An 18,708-nucleotide genomic window follows, 5' to 3' on the forward strand; every position below is an offset into this window, starting at 1 on the left:
TTAATAATTATTCCTTAAGACCTTCCTTATAATGGCTAATTTGGGGATATTTGTTACATCATACATACACACAAACTGACATATCAAACAACTTAAAAGTTCTTCAAATCTATGGTCAGGTAATCTTCGACAAAGCAGGAAAAATATACAGTGGAAAAAAGACAGTCTCTTCAATAAATGGTGCTGGGAAAATTGGACAGCTATGTATAGAAGAATGAAACTCGACCATTCTCTTACACCATAAACAAAGATAAACTCAAAATAGTGAAAGACCTCAACGTGAGACAGGAATCCATCAAAATCCTGGAGGAGAACATAGGCAGTCAGCCCTTTGGCATTGGCCACAGCAACTGCTTTCAAGACACGTCCCCAAAGGCGAGGGAAACAAAAGTGAAAATGAAGTTTTGGGACTATGTCAAGATCAAAATCTTCTGCACAGCAAAGGATACTGTCAACAAAACAAAGAGGCAACCCACGGAATGGGAGAAGATATTTGCAAATGACAGTACAGATAAAGGGCTGATATCCAAGATCTATAGAGAACTTCTCAAACTCAACACAGACACAACAGATAATCATGTCAAAAAATGGGCAGAAGACATGAACAGACACTTCTCCAAAGAAGACATGCAAATGGCTAACAGATACATGAAAAAATGTGCATCATCACTAGCCATCAGGGAAATTCAAATAAAAACCACATTGAGATACCACCTTACACCAGTTAGAATGGCAAAGATTAACAAGATAAGAAAGAACAAATGTAGGAGAGGATGTGGAGAAAGGGGAACTGTCTTACACTGTTGGTGGGAATGCAAGTTGGTATAGCCACTTTGGAAAACAGTGTGAAGTTTCCTCAAAAAATTAGAAATAGAGCTTCCCTATTACCCTGCAATTGCACTACTGGGTATTTACCCCAAAGATATAGATATAGTGAAAAGAAAGGCCATAGGTACTCCAATGTTCATAGCAGCAATGTCCACAGTCTCCAAACTGGAAAGAGCCAAGATGCCCTTCAACAGACAAATGGATAAAGAAGATATGGTCCATACATACAATGGAATATTACTCAGCCATCAGAAAGGATGAATACCCAACTTTTGTATCAACATGGAGGGGACTGGAGGAGATTATGCTATGTGAAATAATTCAAGCAGAGAAAGTCAATTATATGGTTTCACTTACTTGTGGACCATAAGGAATAACATGGAGGACATTAGGAGAAATAAAGGAAAAGTGAATTGGGGGAAATTAGAGGGGGAGACAAACCATGAGAGACTGGACTCTGAGAAACAAACTGAGGGTTTTACGGGGGAGGGGGTGGGGGGATGGGTGAGCCTCATGGTGCCTATTAAGGAGGGCACATATTGCATGGAGCAATGTGTGGTGCATAAACAGTGAATCTTGGAACACTGAAAAAATTAAATTAAAAAACAATTTAAAAGTACTGTTTGATATATGTTTTATTTTCATTTTAATCTTATTTTTAGTATTTATCTAAAAACTTAGAGATTAAAGTTGTTTTTACTGTATTTACTATATTGTTTTACTCCATTTAGGTTATATTAAAATTTTGTGGCTTTATATCTTTGGTCTCATTAAGGTGATGGTGAGGTGGTAGAACAAGTAATTGGACAACAAACCAATGACCAAGACGAAAGTATTCTTGATGGGATAATCAGGGAGCTACAGAGAGAACAAGATCTTAGACTAATTAATGAAGGAGATGTTCCTCATTTTCCAATTAATAGATCATATTCTGCTAATGGTGGTAAGTATGTATATATGTGATGGATATAGTTTATTCATTTTATTTGCACTAAGTAATCACATGTAAGGAACATTTTAGGTTTTTAAATAAGAACATTTTTATTAATTTAAAATTGTGATATCAAATACACTGAAATGCCTTGATCTCATTGTCATTTGTGGCTAAAGGTCTTAATGTGTCTCACAAAATATGGGTGGTATATTTTAATATACTGTTTTCTCTTAACTCAAGAATGTATTTTCAGTCTTCACTTTTGTTATAATAAATGGGTACTGTAGTAAGTACATGTTTTTTGTAGAAGAAGAACCAGCCTATAATGTTTTAAAAATTAAAACCACTTCAATGTAAAAATAACTAAGAAAAAATTTATCCACCTTTGTTGAAGAAAAAAAAAAGTAACATTATCTCCTTCAACTCTTGAATTTACAACAATACACTGGAAAATAAGCCCTATTCATAGGAAATACAGATGCAACTTGTGGATTGATTTTCACAACAGTTTAAATACTAGCAGTATTCTAATTTATTGTATCTTTTCTTCACTTTACATGAAATGTGACTATACATCTGAATTTTTTAAAGATTTTATTTATTAATTTGAGAAATAATGAGTGAGAGAGAAAGCACGAGGGGTGGGAGGGCCAAACGGAGAAGCAGACTCCCTTGCTGAGCAGGGAGCCCAGTGCAGGACTTGATCCTGGGGCTCTAGGATCATGACCCAAGCTGAAGGCAGACGCCCAACCAACTGAAGTACCCAGGTACCCTATATATCTGAATTTTATATAAATATTAGCTTCTGTCAGTTTTACTTTTTTCTTTTAATGAATGGAATACTTCATGAATTTGCCTGTCATCCTCGGGCCATGCTAATCTTCTTTGTATCATTTCAATATAAGTGCTGCCAAAGTGAGCACCATCAATTTTATTTTTATCAAGAACTATTAGTTGTACTTCAAAATGCCATCTTAAGGGATTTTGGCAGATGTGTTTCTTTTTACATTTATATAATTGGGGTTTATTTGGGTATCATAGCTTTTGGAGTCCAAGAGTTGAATAAAACAATTTAAATTAGACGTGATTCACAAGGTATTATACTCATTTCCTGATTCTTAAGTATCCCATAAAATTAAAATAAAAACATTCTTTGTTCACCCAAGGAGCATCTAACTCAGATTGGCTTTCCTTAACCTGGAACAAAATAAGAAGTGAGCTGATAATCCTACATAACCAGGCCCTTTTTGTTTCTTGACATAAAATTTTCTTAGAACCCTGATTTAGAGATTCATTAATGAAATCTACATTCAGCTCTACCCTCAATACTAGATTTCTGTTGATAGATTTGAAATGCCATAGTAAAAGCGACCCCACTGGCTTCTGTTTCCAATGTTTATTTTTATTGTCTTTCCTGAGTGCTTATTTTAAAAGTTGAGTGATTCATGTAATTTCCATTTTTATTTTATTTGCAAATACAACAAAATAAATTAACAGAGAATGTCTAGATGCTTAAAAAAGGTTTCATTACTTTATTTCCCCTTTCTTTCATTGCTTACCAGTTTTGAAAATGAAATTTTGATAGTTAAAAATATTTCTTGCTTATATATTTTTCTCTTATTACTACTTTCGAAAGCCTATTGAAACTTTATTCATAGACCTTTTCATGGGCTTAATGCAGGATTTAGATTAAAAGCTGCTTTCTGAAATAGTACTATTAAACATTTGTGAATCTACCAAATCATGTTAAATATACTTTTTGTATTTCCTCAGTATTTACTAGATAACAGGTATGAATGTACTTTGAAAAAATTTAAAAGAGTGATAGAAACTTAAAACAATTATTTAGTGCCTTGCTTTATTCAGGGTGGTACAGAAAATGTAGAACAAAAGGATAGCAATATTGTCTAGAAGTACCATCTTAGACTCTCCTATTCTGGAGTACTAATCTCTAAAAATTTGTGCCTTTACTCAGAGAAAGTGGTATCTTTCTTTTTATTTTAGCTCTGAGAAGTCCAAATATGGACATATATTCATCCCCAAATATTGGGCTTCGACGTAGTGGTCAGATTGAAGGTGTCCGACAAATGCATAACAATGCTCCTCGAAGCCAGATGGCCACTGAACGAGATCTCATGGCATGGAGCAGAAGAGTGGTGGTCAATGAACTAAATAGTGGAGTTAGTAGGTGAGTCAATAAGATAGCACTGATAAGAAAATTGAGAACTTTATTGTTTAGTTAGGAAATTTTAATAACTAAGGTATATTTTAATCAAGCTGAGTTTTGTATTAGTTTTTCTATATTATTCCAGTTAGTTCATTCCGTAACAACTATTTAATGATTATTTTTTATTTACTTGGCTTTGTACTAAATGGTTTGGGAAATACTGAAAAATGAAAAACATAGTTTGTTTTCCATGAGTTTATAGTCTAGGTTAGAACATAAGAATACAAATACTATTAAGTAAGAATATGAGACCATATGTTATTAAATATGTCCTTGGTATATAGACCCAAAATTCAACAGTGGTTCTGAGGAAAAAGGCCATCACTTTGATATTGGAATAGTTTGGGAATGCAGCATAGATGTGTTGTAGACCCCGGTGCTTAAGGCATATTTTGAAATGCCCTTTAAGTAGATGTCCTTGTATGAAAGGACTTTATTAGGATGAATTTTTAATTTAGAATACCTATTCTTATTTATAAATCCTAACAAATAATCCACATAGGCTGGAAATAGACTTAGAAAAGAAAAAGGACATTTGACAGAGAACATAAAAAAACAATGAATACTCTTATGCTGAAAACAAATAAAAAAAATGATTAAAAAAAGTCTCTTAATAATGCTATTTCCTTTCCCAATCCTTTTACCCTCTCATCCAACAGGCAGCAAACATAATTTAGTTTTGCCTTTTCTTAGGGAAACATAGGTAATTTATGAAGTCTTAGCAATAGAGGAATTTGAAATAATTCTTTACTCAAAACATTAAAGTACAAATAAGGAAGTCAAATAGATACTTGTATGCCAACGTTCATTGCTATATTATTCACAATACCAGAACAGTAGAAATAACTCCAGTGTCTGTCCTCAAATGGATGGATAAACAAAATGTGATATATACATAAAATGGAATATTGTTCAGTCATAAAAAAAGAATGAAGTTCTAATAACTGCTCTCACGTGGATAAATAGTAAAAACATAGCATATGATTCCACTTATATGATATATATAGAGAAAGCAAATTTATAGAGACACAAAGTTGATTAGAGGTTAATAAGGACTGATAGAAGGAGAAATTGAGAGTTACTGCTTAATGGTTACAAAGTTTGGAGTGATGAAAAAGTTTTGGAAAGAGTGGTGATGGTGGTTACACAACTTTGTAAATGTCATTAACATACACCTAAAAATAGTTAAAATGGCAAATTTTACATTTGAAGATATTTTTGTTATCTGACCTTTAGACTGTTGGTTTGATTTTTATGATTTTCTGTCACTTTAACTAGGGTTCAGGAAGAATGTCGAACTGCAAAAGGTGACATAGAAATCAGTCTTTATACAGTTGAAAAGAAGAAAAAGCCATCTTATACTACCCAAAGGGTAAGTTTAGTTTTACAGTCCATTGGGTTACACTACTTGTAAATATTTGCAGGTACTGGGTTTTTCAAAGGTAGCAATTATGTATTAAGGGGCTATTTTGCTAGCTAACTACATGTATGGATAACCTGTTTTTTAAACCTGAAATTGAAATATATGGCAATTATTAATAAAAATAAAATTACACAAAGTCAGGACTGTCCTCCAAAATTTAGGACATGTGGTCATTGTAGGTATAAAACATTTGTATTAAAATACCATTTTCATATGGTTAGAGTAAAACCTTAAAATTGTTGGCTGGTCACTAATCACAGTATAAAATAAATGTTTAGATATCCTAGGTCAGAGGTTGACAAACTACTATGCATGGTCTAAATCTAGTCTATAGCCTATTCCTGTTAATAAAAGTTTTATTGGAACACAGCCACACTTACTAATTAATATATTATCTATGGCTGCTTTCACACTATAGAGTTGAGTAGTTATAACAGAGATCATATGACCTGCAGAGCCAAAACTATTTACGCTCTGACCCTTTACAGAAAGGCCCACTCTTGGCCTACCTAATCATACAGAAGCACAATTTGATCTATACGTTGGGAAGATTCATATTCCCAGTAGAAACAGCTAGGCAGGGAGTCAGATTCCTATACTTCATTAGGTACATAGTAAACCCCTTACTAGTATTCTGAGATTGAGCAAAGTAGTTGCATAACGATGTATATTCTTATTCCCAGATCTAACTGTAACTCCTAAAAAGTATGGTAATTTGGAGAGTCTAGGATGATTTTAATTTTATTAAAGAAATCTAGGCAATGGGCACTGAATTTTAAATGTTTTTTTTTCAGTATTGATAAACACAATTTTAGGTAAGTATCTTATGAATATCTTCAAATATCCTTAGATCATTTTGATGCCCACTTTCTTAATTTCTGTTGAGGTTTGGTAGCTTATTTGATGTTCTCTCTTAATGTTATTTTCTTGGACATTTTGAATGACTCAGATCTATGATTTATATTATTTTCTCCTGCTAAGCTGATTTTTCAAATATCATACTTGTCTGAGACTAATAATAATAAACAGGGTTGTTGGGTCTATAAACATTTTTATTTATATCAAAAATAAGAAATACTTACATATGGCAAGAAACTAGGCAAGAAACTAGTCCTTGTTACTGATTTATTTATGACTTTTAAACTTGTTTACTTAAGTTTAACATAAGGTAATATCATTAATATTTTATACTTGTAAAGGTTAGAAGAAAATAGTTTTTGCTTTAAGTTGTTAAAAGTTAAATATTTTATCAGTTTATTAAATGTAGTTTTTTTAAAGAACAAAGAAGTACATATTATATTAAGGATTATATATACATAGGTATGGTATATATATCTTGCTTTATCTTGCAATAAATTGTGAGTAATACAGTATATGTAAATTCTGAGTGGGCCCATTCTTGCAGCCCAAACTTTCAGCACACTCTTTAATTTGATACACAAAATTTTTGAAATAGGAGAGTAATAAATATTAATGGAAAGTAGCTGAAATACATATAGATATATCTTATATTTTCTTTTTGGGGATTTATTCCTAATTATTACAGCCATCCCTCTCCTCTCCCCCACCCAAATTATTTGCTTTATATATTTGTGTTTGTTCATTGAGCCTTTCATTTTTTTTTTAGATTTTTATTTTATTTATTTGAGAGAGGGATAGAGCCAGAGAGCACAAGTAGAGAAAATAGCAGAGAAAGGGGAGAAGCAGGCTCTGCAATGAACAGGGAGCCCAACATGGGGATGGATCCCAGGACCCTGAGATTATGAGCTGAGCCAAAGGCAGACACTTAACCATCTGAGCCACCCAGGCACTCCAGGCCTTTCATTTTTGAAATTTTCTTTCTGTTTTACAGACTGATTATCAGCCTAGCTGTGGGCGGTCTTTACGGAGGACACAGCGCAAACGTCAACATACTTACCAAACACGGTCCAACATAGAGCATAATTCACAAGCATCGTGTCAAAATTCAGGTGTACAGGAAGACTCAGACAGCTCCTCAGAGGTTAGATATCTGCAATTATTTAGTCAGTGTAATTTTTTGTTTACCAGTTAGTATCATTACCTTGGGTTTACTTTTGTTAGTGATTTTAATAGAAACTAATTTTAATGATTTTCTTTTAAGATTTTCCATTAGTAAGGCATTTAATAGGCAAATTTGAACATTACATTGAATTCCTTTAGGTATCTTCTCTGATTTATACCTAAGATACTATTTTGTTTGAGAGTATCAAATATGCCAGTAAGTTTGACTTTGGGACAATGAGAAAAGAGTGAAAGGAAATCTGCTCATAAATAAGAAGTGGAATATAAACAATAATAACTAATTTACAGTCCCGGAACTGGTTTACTGTGTAATCAGCAGAAAGGCACATTTTCTGTTATTGTTGACTTCATTAGTCATGGAGATTATGAAGTGATGGCTTTTTTCAGACCTACATTTTTCATGGTAATAGAATAGAGTTTACCAATTCTTTTCTTCTCTTCTCCAGTCCTTTCCTTTTGTTCTCTTAACAACTTTCATTATTAAGTGGATAATGTGGGCTTAATTATTCATTGATAATATATGGCCCTCCTATTATTCTTCCAGCATTCACAGCTCTTTAATTCTTACCAGTGATGTCCTTCCTCTTCTCCTTCACCTGTGAAAATCTTGAACTAAAAGGAATAGTCAGGTATTGAGGACTATTTCCTTTCTAAGGTCATAATAGTGGTATGGTTTTGTTTTTAAAAAGAATCATAATCTTACTAAATGTTTATATTTAAAATGCTTATTTTGGTAAGGATTTACTTTGAAATAATTACTTGGGTATGAGGCAGTTGGTGATGGTACAGATAAACATGATAGGCAGTGAGTTATTGTCTATACTGGAGATTGTGTACACAAGAATAATTTATTCCCTCTACTTTGAAATGTTTGAAATTTTACATAATAAAAAGATTATTTTATGAAGAGTAATTACATTAACTTGGCAGAAGCATACAGATATATTTTTTTAAGCAATGGTTTTAATATTTAAGAGGATTATATTTGGGAACCTTAAAGAGTTTGTTCAGTCTTTGAAGTAATAAAAGATGTCCCGTATCAATAAGATAGTAGATGTTAGAAGGTTTTAAATACCTGGTAGGCTTAATTGTGAGTTATGGATATATGTAGGAAAATGATTATTTTTTAAAATTTATTTATTTATTTATTAGAGAGAGAGAGAGAAAAAGGGAGAGTGGGGCAAGGTTCAGGGGGAGAGGAGAGTGAAAATCTCAAGTAGACTCACCACTGGGTGCAGAGTCTGACATGTAGCTCAATCCCACCACCATGAGATCATGACCTGAGCCAAAACCGAGTCGGACATTCAACCTCCTGAGCCAGGCGCCCCTAATTATGTTCATTTTACCTGGATTGTTGTTTTGGTTAGAGGAAATACAAAAAGTGTTATAAAATAGGTAGTATGTGCTAATTAATAATATGCTAGTTAATAATCATATATCTCAACTGCTGACTCCTTGTTGCAGGAAGATGAAACAATTGGCACAAGTGATGCTTCTGTAGAGGATCCTGTTATTGAATGGCAAAGTGAAAGTTCTTCCAGGTAGTTTTAATGGTTTTGATTTGGTCAAAATTATCTGATCATTTTAATGTGAAATTATGTTCTAGGAGGAATTTGGTAAAACCAGAGTTAAAATAGTATTTTATAGTAGAAAGAGTACTGGGTTGGATATTCAGAGACTTGTTTCATTCTGGTTCTACTGGTATCTTTTTGGGCATGTCACTATGGTCTTTAGTTTCCTCATTTGTAAAATAAGATGCTTTGTAAATCCAAGATTCTGCATCTTAGCAGGCTATGTTTATTTAGTTGAGTTTTAAAACAGCTACATTTAACCATTTCTAGGGATTAGGGGCATCTTTATTTAAAGAGGCTTTTGTTATTTGGACAGGAATTTTGAATTTTAAATTCTGTTATGGGAAACTAACCATTATACTTTATCCAAGAAGGTTTTCACTAAAATCACTTAATGATCTAAAATCTGTATTGATATTTTTTCTGTTCAGTTAGAACAAAATCAAGTCATGTCATTTATAATGCTGTTTTATTACAAAATGATCATCTTTAAATTAGGAGACAAAAGTATTCCTTTCCTAAACTTATATATTCATAATTTTGATTTATTTATAGTGATTCATCAAGTGAATATTCTGATTGGACAGCAGATGCTGGAATAAATTTGCAACCTCCAAAAAGACAAACCAGACAGACAACACGGAAAATATGCAGCAGCTCAGAGGAGGAGAACTTGAAGTCACTAGAAGAAAGGCAAAAGAAAACTAAACAAACTAGAAAGAAGGTTTGTAAATTTATAAGTTGTTTCTGTTGTTTTTGTTTTTGCCTTTGACACTTGAAAAATAGTAACACTTGACTTTTCTCTAAAAATAACATTCCATCTGAGAAAATAAGTAAAATTGTTTAAAATGACTTAAAAATAAAAAGATGTTTTAATTTTTTCTGTTATCAAAAGTAGAGGCTAGAATATCTACATTATTATTTAGTTATTGTTAAATTAAAATATTGATAATTACTTTTTAAAATATAGTTGAGTTTTAAACAATAAGCTACTATAGTATAAAAAAGTTATACTTGTCATGTTTCTGGTCATAAATTTCTATACATTTTTGACTTGTAAAATGGAAAGGTATAATAAATCTTATAGGAGTTCTTCCATTTCTTTATATGTTTTTATTTCATCCCAATGATGGTTTCTCTTCCTCACTATAATTTCAGGTAAGGACTTAATCCACACAGTTATCTAAATATTATTTTAAAAATTTATTATGTACATATTGTACATATGCACAATGTATCAGGTATCCTGTTGCTTTAGTAGACAGAATTATCTTCTTGTCACCATTTTATTGGCAAAAAGATCCTGTGTTACTTATACTCAAATTCACATGGTATTCTGGGGACTTGAAAATTTGTGGTTCTTACATAGTATATAATGTCATATTATTTTCTGTCAGCCAAAATCGAGCAAATATTAAAGAATTCGCTTGACTGTTTTATTGGTACAAAATTGTACATAATTTTAATTGATAAATGAAATGTTTAAAATTTGTATATTTTAGGTTTTATTATAACCTGATTTTTTTTAACATTCTCTGTTATTTTTCATACTACTATTCATATATTTATGGTTTATATATTTGTGAACTATATTTTAGAAAGGAGGACTGCTTTCTATGGCAGGTGAACCCAATGAAGAATGGTTTGCCCCTCAATGGATTTTGGATACCATACCACGACGTTCCCCATTTGTCCCACAGATGGGAGATGAGGTAACTGTTACCTGTTATAATCTTTTTCTCTTAGAACCTCAAGAACACTCACTTTAGTTAGTCTTAGGGCATTTATATTCTCAATTCTATTATAGTTATATGTACACTGTCTTTACTGCTCACCTCTGTTATATATGGATGGAATCTTAATAATTTTTGTATCCTTAATGTTGTCAAAAACCTACCTCTGTACTTCAGAAACATATAACTCGAAGACAGAGTGTGGGCAAAGAGGAACAGTAGCTTTATTACCTTCCCAGGCAAAGGAGGCTACAGCAGGCTATGGCCTTCAAAAACTGCAGTTCCACTAGAAGAAGGGGATAGGGATGTTTAGGGAAATATAAAATCAAGCCAGTTTTGATAGGAATTGTGTACTTTCTACCAGCTGTTTTGTCATGTCTTTAGAGTGGTAACAGGTTCCTGAAACAAAAGGTTAAGAAGGGAGGAGGGGAGGTTTGCAGAAGAGTTGTAAAAGGTTACTTTAAAATCAATCTAGCTTCACTGAAGCATTACTGTAGTCATTTTTATTTCTTTTTTATTATTAACATATAATGTATTGCTTCAGTGATACAGGTCTGTGATTCATCAGTCTTACACAGTTCACAGTGCTTCCATAGCACATACCCTCCCCGCTGACCATTACCCAGCCACCCCATCCCTCCCATTGCCATTCACCCACTCCAGCAACCCTCAGTTTGTTTCCTGAGATTAAGAGTCTCTTAAGGTTTTTCTCCCTCTTTGGTTTTGTCTTGTTTCGTTTTTAGCTCTCTTCCCCTATGGTCCTTGCCTTGTTTCTCAAATTCCACATATCAGTGAGATCATACGATAATTGTCTTTCTCTGATTGACTTATTTTGCTTTGCATAGCCATTTTGATTTCTGTTCAACTTCATGCTTTAAATGATTTCACTTGTAGTATTTAGCATAGAATCTCCAATATATTAGATGCTCAGAGACTATTTAAATAAATTTATTGGCTTATGAACTCATGAAAATAATTGTATTTATTTTTAGCCTAATTGCAACTTAGTAGGATTAAAGTGGTATTTTGAGACCTAATAAATAAAGTGGTATTTTGAAAATAAAATAAACAAAATTAAATTAAAATAATAAAGTGGTATTTTGAGTCCTTTAAAAAAAAAGCCCATGATCAACCTCATAGAAAGCATACTGTAGGACAATTACCCCTTTCAGTGATTAGAAGAATGTTATTTTTTGAGTAAGTCCTTCCTGCTGCGCCTGTGATTAAACAACATAGCCATATTTATCACTGGTCAGTCAATAATTGATTTAAATTCTATCTTGTGAGAAAATTTTCATTTTCTTATGAAAATTATGGTAATATTGCAATATTTAAACTAAAATTGGCTTGTATGTTCTCTGATATATTGATAGTCATTCATTTCTGAGTGAATAAATGTTTGCAGTTTTTAATTTAAGACTAATAATAGGAATGTAATATTGTCATCATAATAAAAAAGGGGTAAAACTTTGCAAATGGATTTAAAAGCCATGGGACCAATAAAAATTTCACCAAATTCCTCTATAACTGACATTTATAGATATCTTATACCAGACATAGTGATCAAGTAGTCTTTCTTTTTTTTTCAGAGAAAAATTATTTTCATTTATTCAAGAAATATTTAAAAACAAGGCTGATTTTTAGCTGGATTGTGCTTTTTTTTTAAAAAAAAATTACGATATAATGTATTATTAGCCCCAGGGGTGCAGGTCTGTGACTCGCCAGCTTTACACACTTAACAGCAATCACCATAGCACATACCCTCCCCAATATTTATAACCCCACCACCTTCTCCCTGCCCCCGTCCCCCCCGGCAAACCTCAATTTGCTTTGTGAGATTAAGAGTCTCTTATGGTTTGTCTCCCTCCTGATCCCATCTTGTTTGATTTATTCTTTCCTACCCCCCAAAACCCACCACGTTGCATCTCCACTTCCTCATATCAGGGACATCATATGATAGTTAACTTTCTCCGATCGACTTATTTCGCTAAGCATGATATCCTCTAGTTCCATCCACGTTGTCGCAAATGGCAAGATTTCATGTCTTTTGATGACTCCATAGTATTCCATTGTACATATATACCACATCTTCTTTATCCATTCATCTGTTGATGGACATCTAGGTTCTTTCCATAGTTTAGCTATTGTGGACATTGCTGCTATAAACATTCGGGTGAATGTGCCCCTTCAGATCACTACATTTGTATCTTTAGGGTAAATACCCAGTAGTGCAATTGCTGGGTCATAGGGTAGTTCTATTTTCAACTTTCTGAGGAACGTACATGCTGTCTTCCAGAGTGGTTGCACCAGCTTGTATTCCCACCAACAGTGTAGGAGGGTTCCCCTATCTCTGCATCCTCACCAGCATCTGTCATTTCCTGACTTGTTAATTTTAGCCATTCTGACTGGTGTGAGGTGATATCTCATTGTGGTTTTGATTTGTATTTCCCTGATGCCGAGTTATGTGAAGCATTTTTTCATGTGTCTGTTGACCATCTGGGTGTCTTCTTTGCAGAAATTTCTGTTTAAGTCCTCTGCCCATTTCTTGATTGGATTCTTTGTTCTTTGGGTGTTGAGCTTCATAAGTTCTTTATAGATTTTGGATACCAGCCCTTTATCTGATATGTCATTTGCAACTATTTTCTCCCATTCTGTCAGTTGTCTTTTGGTTTTGTTAACTGTTTCCTTTGCTATGTAAAAGCTTTTGATCTTGATGCAGTGCCAATGGTTCATTTTTGCCCTTGCTTCCCTTGCCTTTGGCGATGTTCCTAGGAAGAAGTTGCTGCAGCTGAGGTCGAAGAGGTTGCTGCCTGTGTTCTCCCCAAGAATTCTGATGGATTCCTTTCTCACATTGAGGTCCTTCATCCATTTTGAGTCCATTTTCGTGTGTGGTGTAAGGAAATGGTCCAGTTTCATTTTTCGCGCATGTGGCTGTCCAATTTTCCCAACACCATTTGTTGAAGAGGCTGTCTTTTTTCCATTGGACATTCTTTCCTGCTTTGTCGAAGATTAGTTGACCATAGAGTTGAGGGTCTAATTTCTGGGCTCTCTATTCTGTTCCATTGATCTATGTGTCTGTTTTTCTTCCAGGACCATACTGTGTTGATGATGACAACTTTGTAATAGAGCTTGAAGTCTGGAATTGTGATGCCACCAACTTTGGCTTTCTTTTTGAAAATTCCTCTGGCTATTCGAGGTCTTTTCTGGTTCCACACAAATTTTAGGATCATTTGTTCCATTTCTTTGGAAAAAAATGGATGGGACTTTGATAGGGATTGCATTAAATGTGTAGATTGTTTTAGGTAGCATATTCATTTTCACAATAGCTGTTCTTCCAATCCAGGAGCATGGGACGTTTCCATTTCTTTGTGTCTTCCTCAATTCCTTTCATGAGTACTTTATAGTTTTCTGAGTATAGATTCTTTACCTCTTGGGTTAGGTTTATTCCTAGGTATCTTATGGTTTTGGGTGCAATTGTAAATGGGATTGATTCCTTAATTTCTCTTTCTTCTGTCTTGTTGTTGGTGTAGAGAAATGCAACTGATTTCTGTGCATTGATTTTATATCCTGACACTTTACTGAATTCCTGTCCAAGTTCTAGCAGATTTGGAGTGGAGTCTTTTGGGTTTTCCACGTATAGTATCATATCATCTACGAAGAGTGATAGTGATAGTTTGACTACTTCTTTGCCGATTTGGATGCCTTTAATTTCTTTCTGTTGTCTGATTGCTGAGGCTAGGACTTCTAGTACTATGTTGAATAGCAGTGTGATAATGGACATCCCTGCCGTGTTCCTGACCTTAGCGGAAATGCTCTCAGTTTTTCTCCATTGAGAATGATATTTGCAGTGGGTTTTTCATAGATGGCTTTGATGATATTGAGGTATATGCCCTCTATCCCTACACTTTGAAGAGTTTTGATCAGGAAGGGATGCTGTACTTTGTCAATTGCTTTTTCAGCATCTATGGAGAGTATCGTATGGTTCTTGTTCTTTCTTTTATTAATGTATTGTATCACATTGATTGATTTGCGGATGTGGAACCAACCTTGCAGCCCAGGAATAAATCCCACTTGGTCGTGGTGAATAATCCTTTTAATGTACTGTTGAATCCTATTGGCTAGTATTTTGGTGAGAATTTTCACATCTGTGTTCATCAAGGATATTGGTCTGTAGTTCTCTTTTTTGATGGGATCCTTGTCTGGTTTTGGGATCAAGGTGATGCTGGCCTCATAAAATGAGTTTGGAAGTTTTCCTTCCATTTCTATTTTTTGGAACAGTTTCAGGAGAATAGGAATTAGTTCTTCTCTAACTGTTTGGTAGAATTCCCCTGGGAACCCTTCTGGCCCTGGGCTCTTGTTTGTTGGGAGATATTTGATGACTGCTTCGATCTCCTTACTGGTTATGGGTCTGTTCAGGTTTTCTATTTCTTCCTGGTTCAGTTGTGGTAGTTTATATGTCTCTAGGAATGCATCCATTTCTTCCAGATTGTCAAATTTGCTGGCGTATAGTTGCTCATAATATGTTCTTGTAATGGTTTGTATTTCTTTGGTGTTGGTTGTGATTTTTCCTCTTTCATTCATGATTTTATTTATTTGGGTCCTTTCTCTTTTCTTTTTGATAAGTCTGGCTAGGGGTTTATCAATCTTATTAATTCTTTCAAGGAACCAGCTCCTAGTTTCATTGATTTGTTCTGTTGTTTTTTTGGTTTCTATTTCATTGAATTCTGCTCTGATCTTTATGATTTCTCTTCTCCTGCTGGGTTTAGGCTTTCTTTGTTGTTCTTTCTCCATCTCCTTTAGGTGTAGGCTTAGGTTGTGTACCTGAGACCTTTCTTGTTTCTTGAGAAAGGCTTGTATCGCTATATATTTTCCTCCCAGGACTGCCTTTGCTGTGTCCCACAGATTTTGAACCGTTGTGTTTTCATTATCATTTGTTTCCATGATTTTTTTCAATTCTTCTTTAATTTCCTGGTTGACCCATTCATTCTTTAGAAGGATGCTCTTTAGTCTCCATGTATTTGGATTCTCTGCAAATTTCCTCTTGTGATTGAGTTCTAGCTTCAGAGCATTGTGGTCTGAAAATATGCAGGGAATGATCCCAATCTTTTGATACCGGTTGAGACCTGATTTATGACCCAGGATGTGATTTATTCTGGAGAATGTTGCACGTGCACTAGAGAAGAATGTGTGTTCTGTTGCTCTGGGATGAAATGTTCTGAATATATCTGTGATGTCCGTCTGGTCCAATGTGTCATTTAAGGCCTTTATTTCCTTGTTGATCTTTTGCTTGGATGATCTGTCCATTTCAGTGAGGGGAGTGTTAAAGTCCCCTACTATTATGATATTATTGTTGATGCGTTTCTTTGATTTTATTATTAATTGGTTTATGTAGTTGGCTGCTCCCACGTTAGGGGCATAGATATTTAAAATTGTTAGATCTTCTTGTTGGACAGACCCTTCGAGTATGATATAGTGTCCTTCCTCATCTCTTATTATAGTCTTTGGCTTAAAATCTAATTGATGGTGATACAAGGATTGCCACCCCAGTTTTCTTCTGATGTCCATTAGCATGGTAAATTGTTTTCCACCCCCTCACTTTAAATCTGGAGGTATCTTCGGGTCTAAAATGAGTTTCTTGTAGGCAACATATAGATGGGTTTTGTTTTTTTATCCATTCTGATACCCTGTGTCTTTTGATTGGGGCATTTAGCCCATTTACATTCAGGGTAACTATTGAGAGACATGAATTTAGTGCCATTGTATTGCCTGTAAGGTGACTATTACTGTATATTGTCTCTACTCCATTCTGATCTACCACTTTTAGGCTCTCTTTTTGCTTAGAGGACCCCTTTCAGTATTTCCTGTAGAGCTGGTTTGGTGTTTACAAATTCTTTTAGTTTTTGTTTGTCCTGGAAGCTTTTTACCTCTCCTTCTATTTTCTTTTTTTTTTAGATTTTTTTTATTTATTTGACAGACAGAGATCACAAGCAGGCAGAGAGGCAGGCAGAGAAGCAGGCAGAGAGACAGGAGGAAGCAGGCTCCCTGCTGAGCAGAGAGCCCGATGCGGGACTCGATCCCAGGACTCCGAGATCATTACCTGAGCCGAAGGCAGCGGCTTAACCCACTGAGCCACCCAGGCGCACCCTCCTTCTATTTTCAATGATAGCCTAGCTGGACATAGTATTCTCGGCTGTATGTTTTCTCATTTAGTGCTCTGAATATATCATGCCAGTTCTTTCTGGCCTGCCAGGTCTCTATGTATAAGTCCTCTGCCAATCTAATATTTTTACCATTGTATGTTACAGACTTCTTGTCCCAGGCTGCTTTCAGGATTTTCTTTTTGTTGCTAAGACTTGTAAATTTTACTATTAGTTGATGGCGTGTGGACCTGTTCTTATTGATTTTGAGGGGGGTTCTCTGTGCCTCCGGATTTTTATGCTTGTTCCTTTTACATATTAGGGAAATTCTCTCCAATAATTCTCTCCAATATACCTTCTGCTCCCCTCTCTCTTCTTCTGGAATCCCAATTATTCTAATGTTGTTTCATCTTATGGTATCACTTACCTCTCGAATTCTCCCCTTGTGGTCCAGTAATTGTTTGTCTCTCTTTTGCTCAGCTTCTTTATTCTCTGTCATTTGGTCTTCTATATCACTAATTCTCTCTTATGCCTCATTTGTCCTAGCAGTAAGAGCCTCCATTTTTTATTGTACCTCATTAATAGCTTTTTTGATTTGAACTTTTTTTAGATTTTAGTTCTTATATTTCTCCAGAAAGGGCTTTTACTTCTCCAGACCGGGTTTCTCTAATATCTTCCATGCCTTTTTTGAGCCCGGCTAGCACCCTGAAAATTGTCATTCTGAACTCTAGATCTGACATATTGCCAATGTCTTTATTGATTAGGTCCCTGGCCTTCGTTACTGCCTATTGTTTTTTTTTGTTTTTTTTTGTTTTTTTGTTTTTTTGGGGGGTGAGTTTTTCTGCCTTGTCATTTTATCCAGATAAGAATATATGAAGGAGTGAATAAAATACTAAAAGGGTGGCAAAGACCACAGGAAAATGTGCTTCAACCAAATCAGAAGAGACCCCAAATCGTGGGGGGATGAAAGGGGGTAAAAAGAAGTTCAGAAATAAAATTAAAAAAAGAAAAAAATAAATAAAATAAAAAGTATAAAGAATAAATTAAAAAAAAAAGAATATACATGTATATTAGACTGGTGAATAGAACAGGGTCACCCACTTAATTTTGGGAGTAGTTTGGTCTCTTAGAAGAAACTACCTCCCAAAATTTTAAGGAATGAAAAACATATATAAGGTAAACACGGTGAAGGGATGGAATATGACTATAAAGATGAAATTTTAAAAAAAAATTCTTTAAAAGGAGTTGATAAGTTGTTTGGAAGAATAAAGAAAAAGAAAGTGCAGAGAATTTGCTCAGGCTGGAGACTAAAACAAAGCCCTGTGCTAGATTTAGGGTATGTTTTGATCTGTTAGAAGAAGTTGTATCCCAAATTTATTTTAGAAGAAAAAATCCTATGTGTATACAAAAAATAAAGTTAGATACAATGAAGGATAAAATATGACTATAGTAATGAAAGTTCAAAAAAGATTTTTTTGGAAGGTATTGTTAAGATAAACTAGTTAAAAAATGTTAAAAGAAGAAAGGGTAAAAGTTAAAAAAAATTAGCAGAAGAAAAAAATAAAATTAAATATATTAATTAACTTTGCAAGACTAAAGAATCATGGGGAGAAAGCCATGAATTCCATGCTTTGCTTTCTCCTCCTCTGGAATTCCGCTGTTCTCCTTGGTAAGTGAACTTGGTCTTTGCTGGATTTCTTGCTGATCTTCTTGGGGAGAGACCTGTTGTAGTCATTCTCAAGTGTCTTTGCCTGAGGTTTTATTATACTGCCGTTACCCCAGGCCAGGCTAAGTAATCCGCTCTGGTTCGCT

The 18,708-nt window shown here is 34.3% G+C and overlaps 1 protein-coding gene across 3 annotated transcripts in view; it reads left to right on the forward strand.

Annotated features, from left to right (window-relative positions):
• Positions 1-18,708, forward strand: part of LOC111160923 (bromodomain and WD repeat domain containing 3) — a 229,435-nt gene that overhangs the window by 148,446 nt on the left and 62,281 nt on the right. For all 3 annotated transcript variants that reach the window (XM_022524309.1, XM_022524311.1, XM_022524310.1), the window contains 7 exons: positions 1,604-1,771; positions 3,767-3,950; positions 5,268-5,361; positions 7,265-7,414; positions 8,920-8,996; positions 9,582-9,750; positions 10,625-10,738. In XM_022524309.1, coding sequence (XP_022380017.1) covers positions 1,604-1,771; positions 3,767-3,950; positions 5,268-5,361; positions 7,265-7,414; positions 8,920-8,996; positions 9,582-9,750; positions 10,625-10,738 — 956 coding nt within the window. The remainder of the gene's footprint in view (positions 1-1,603; positions 1,772-3,766; positions 3,951-5,267; positions 5,362-7,264; positions 7,415-8,919; positions 8,997-9,581; positions 9,751-10,624; positions 10,739-18,708) is intronic.

This window comes from Enhydra lutris, unplaced genomic scaffold, assembly GCF_002288905.1.
Source record: "Enhydra lutris kenyoni isolate GAN:26980312 unplaced genomic scaffold, ASM228890v2 scaffoldscaffold79, whole genome shotgun sequence".
Taxonomy (NCBI): Eukaryota; Metazoa; Chordata; class Mammalia; order Carnivora; family Mustelidae; genus Enhydra; species Enhydra lutris.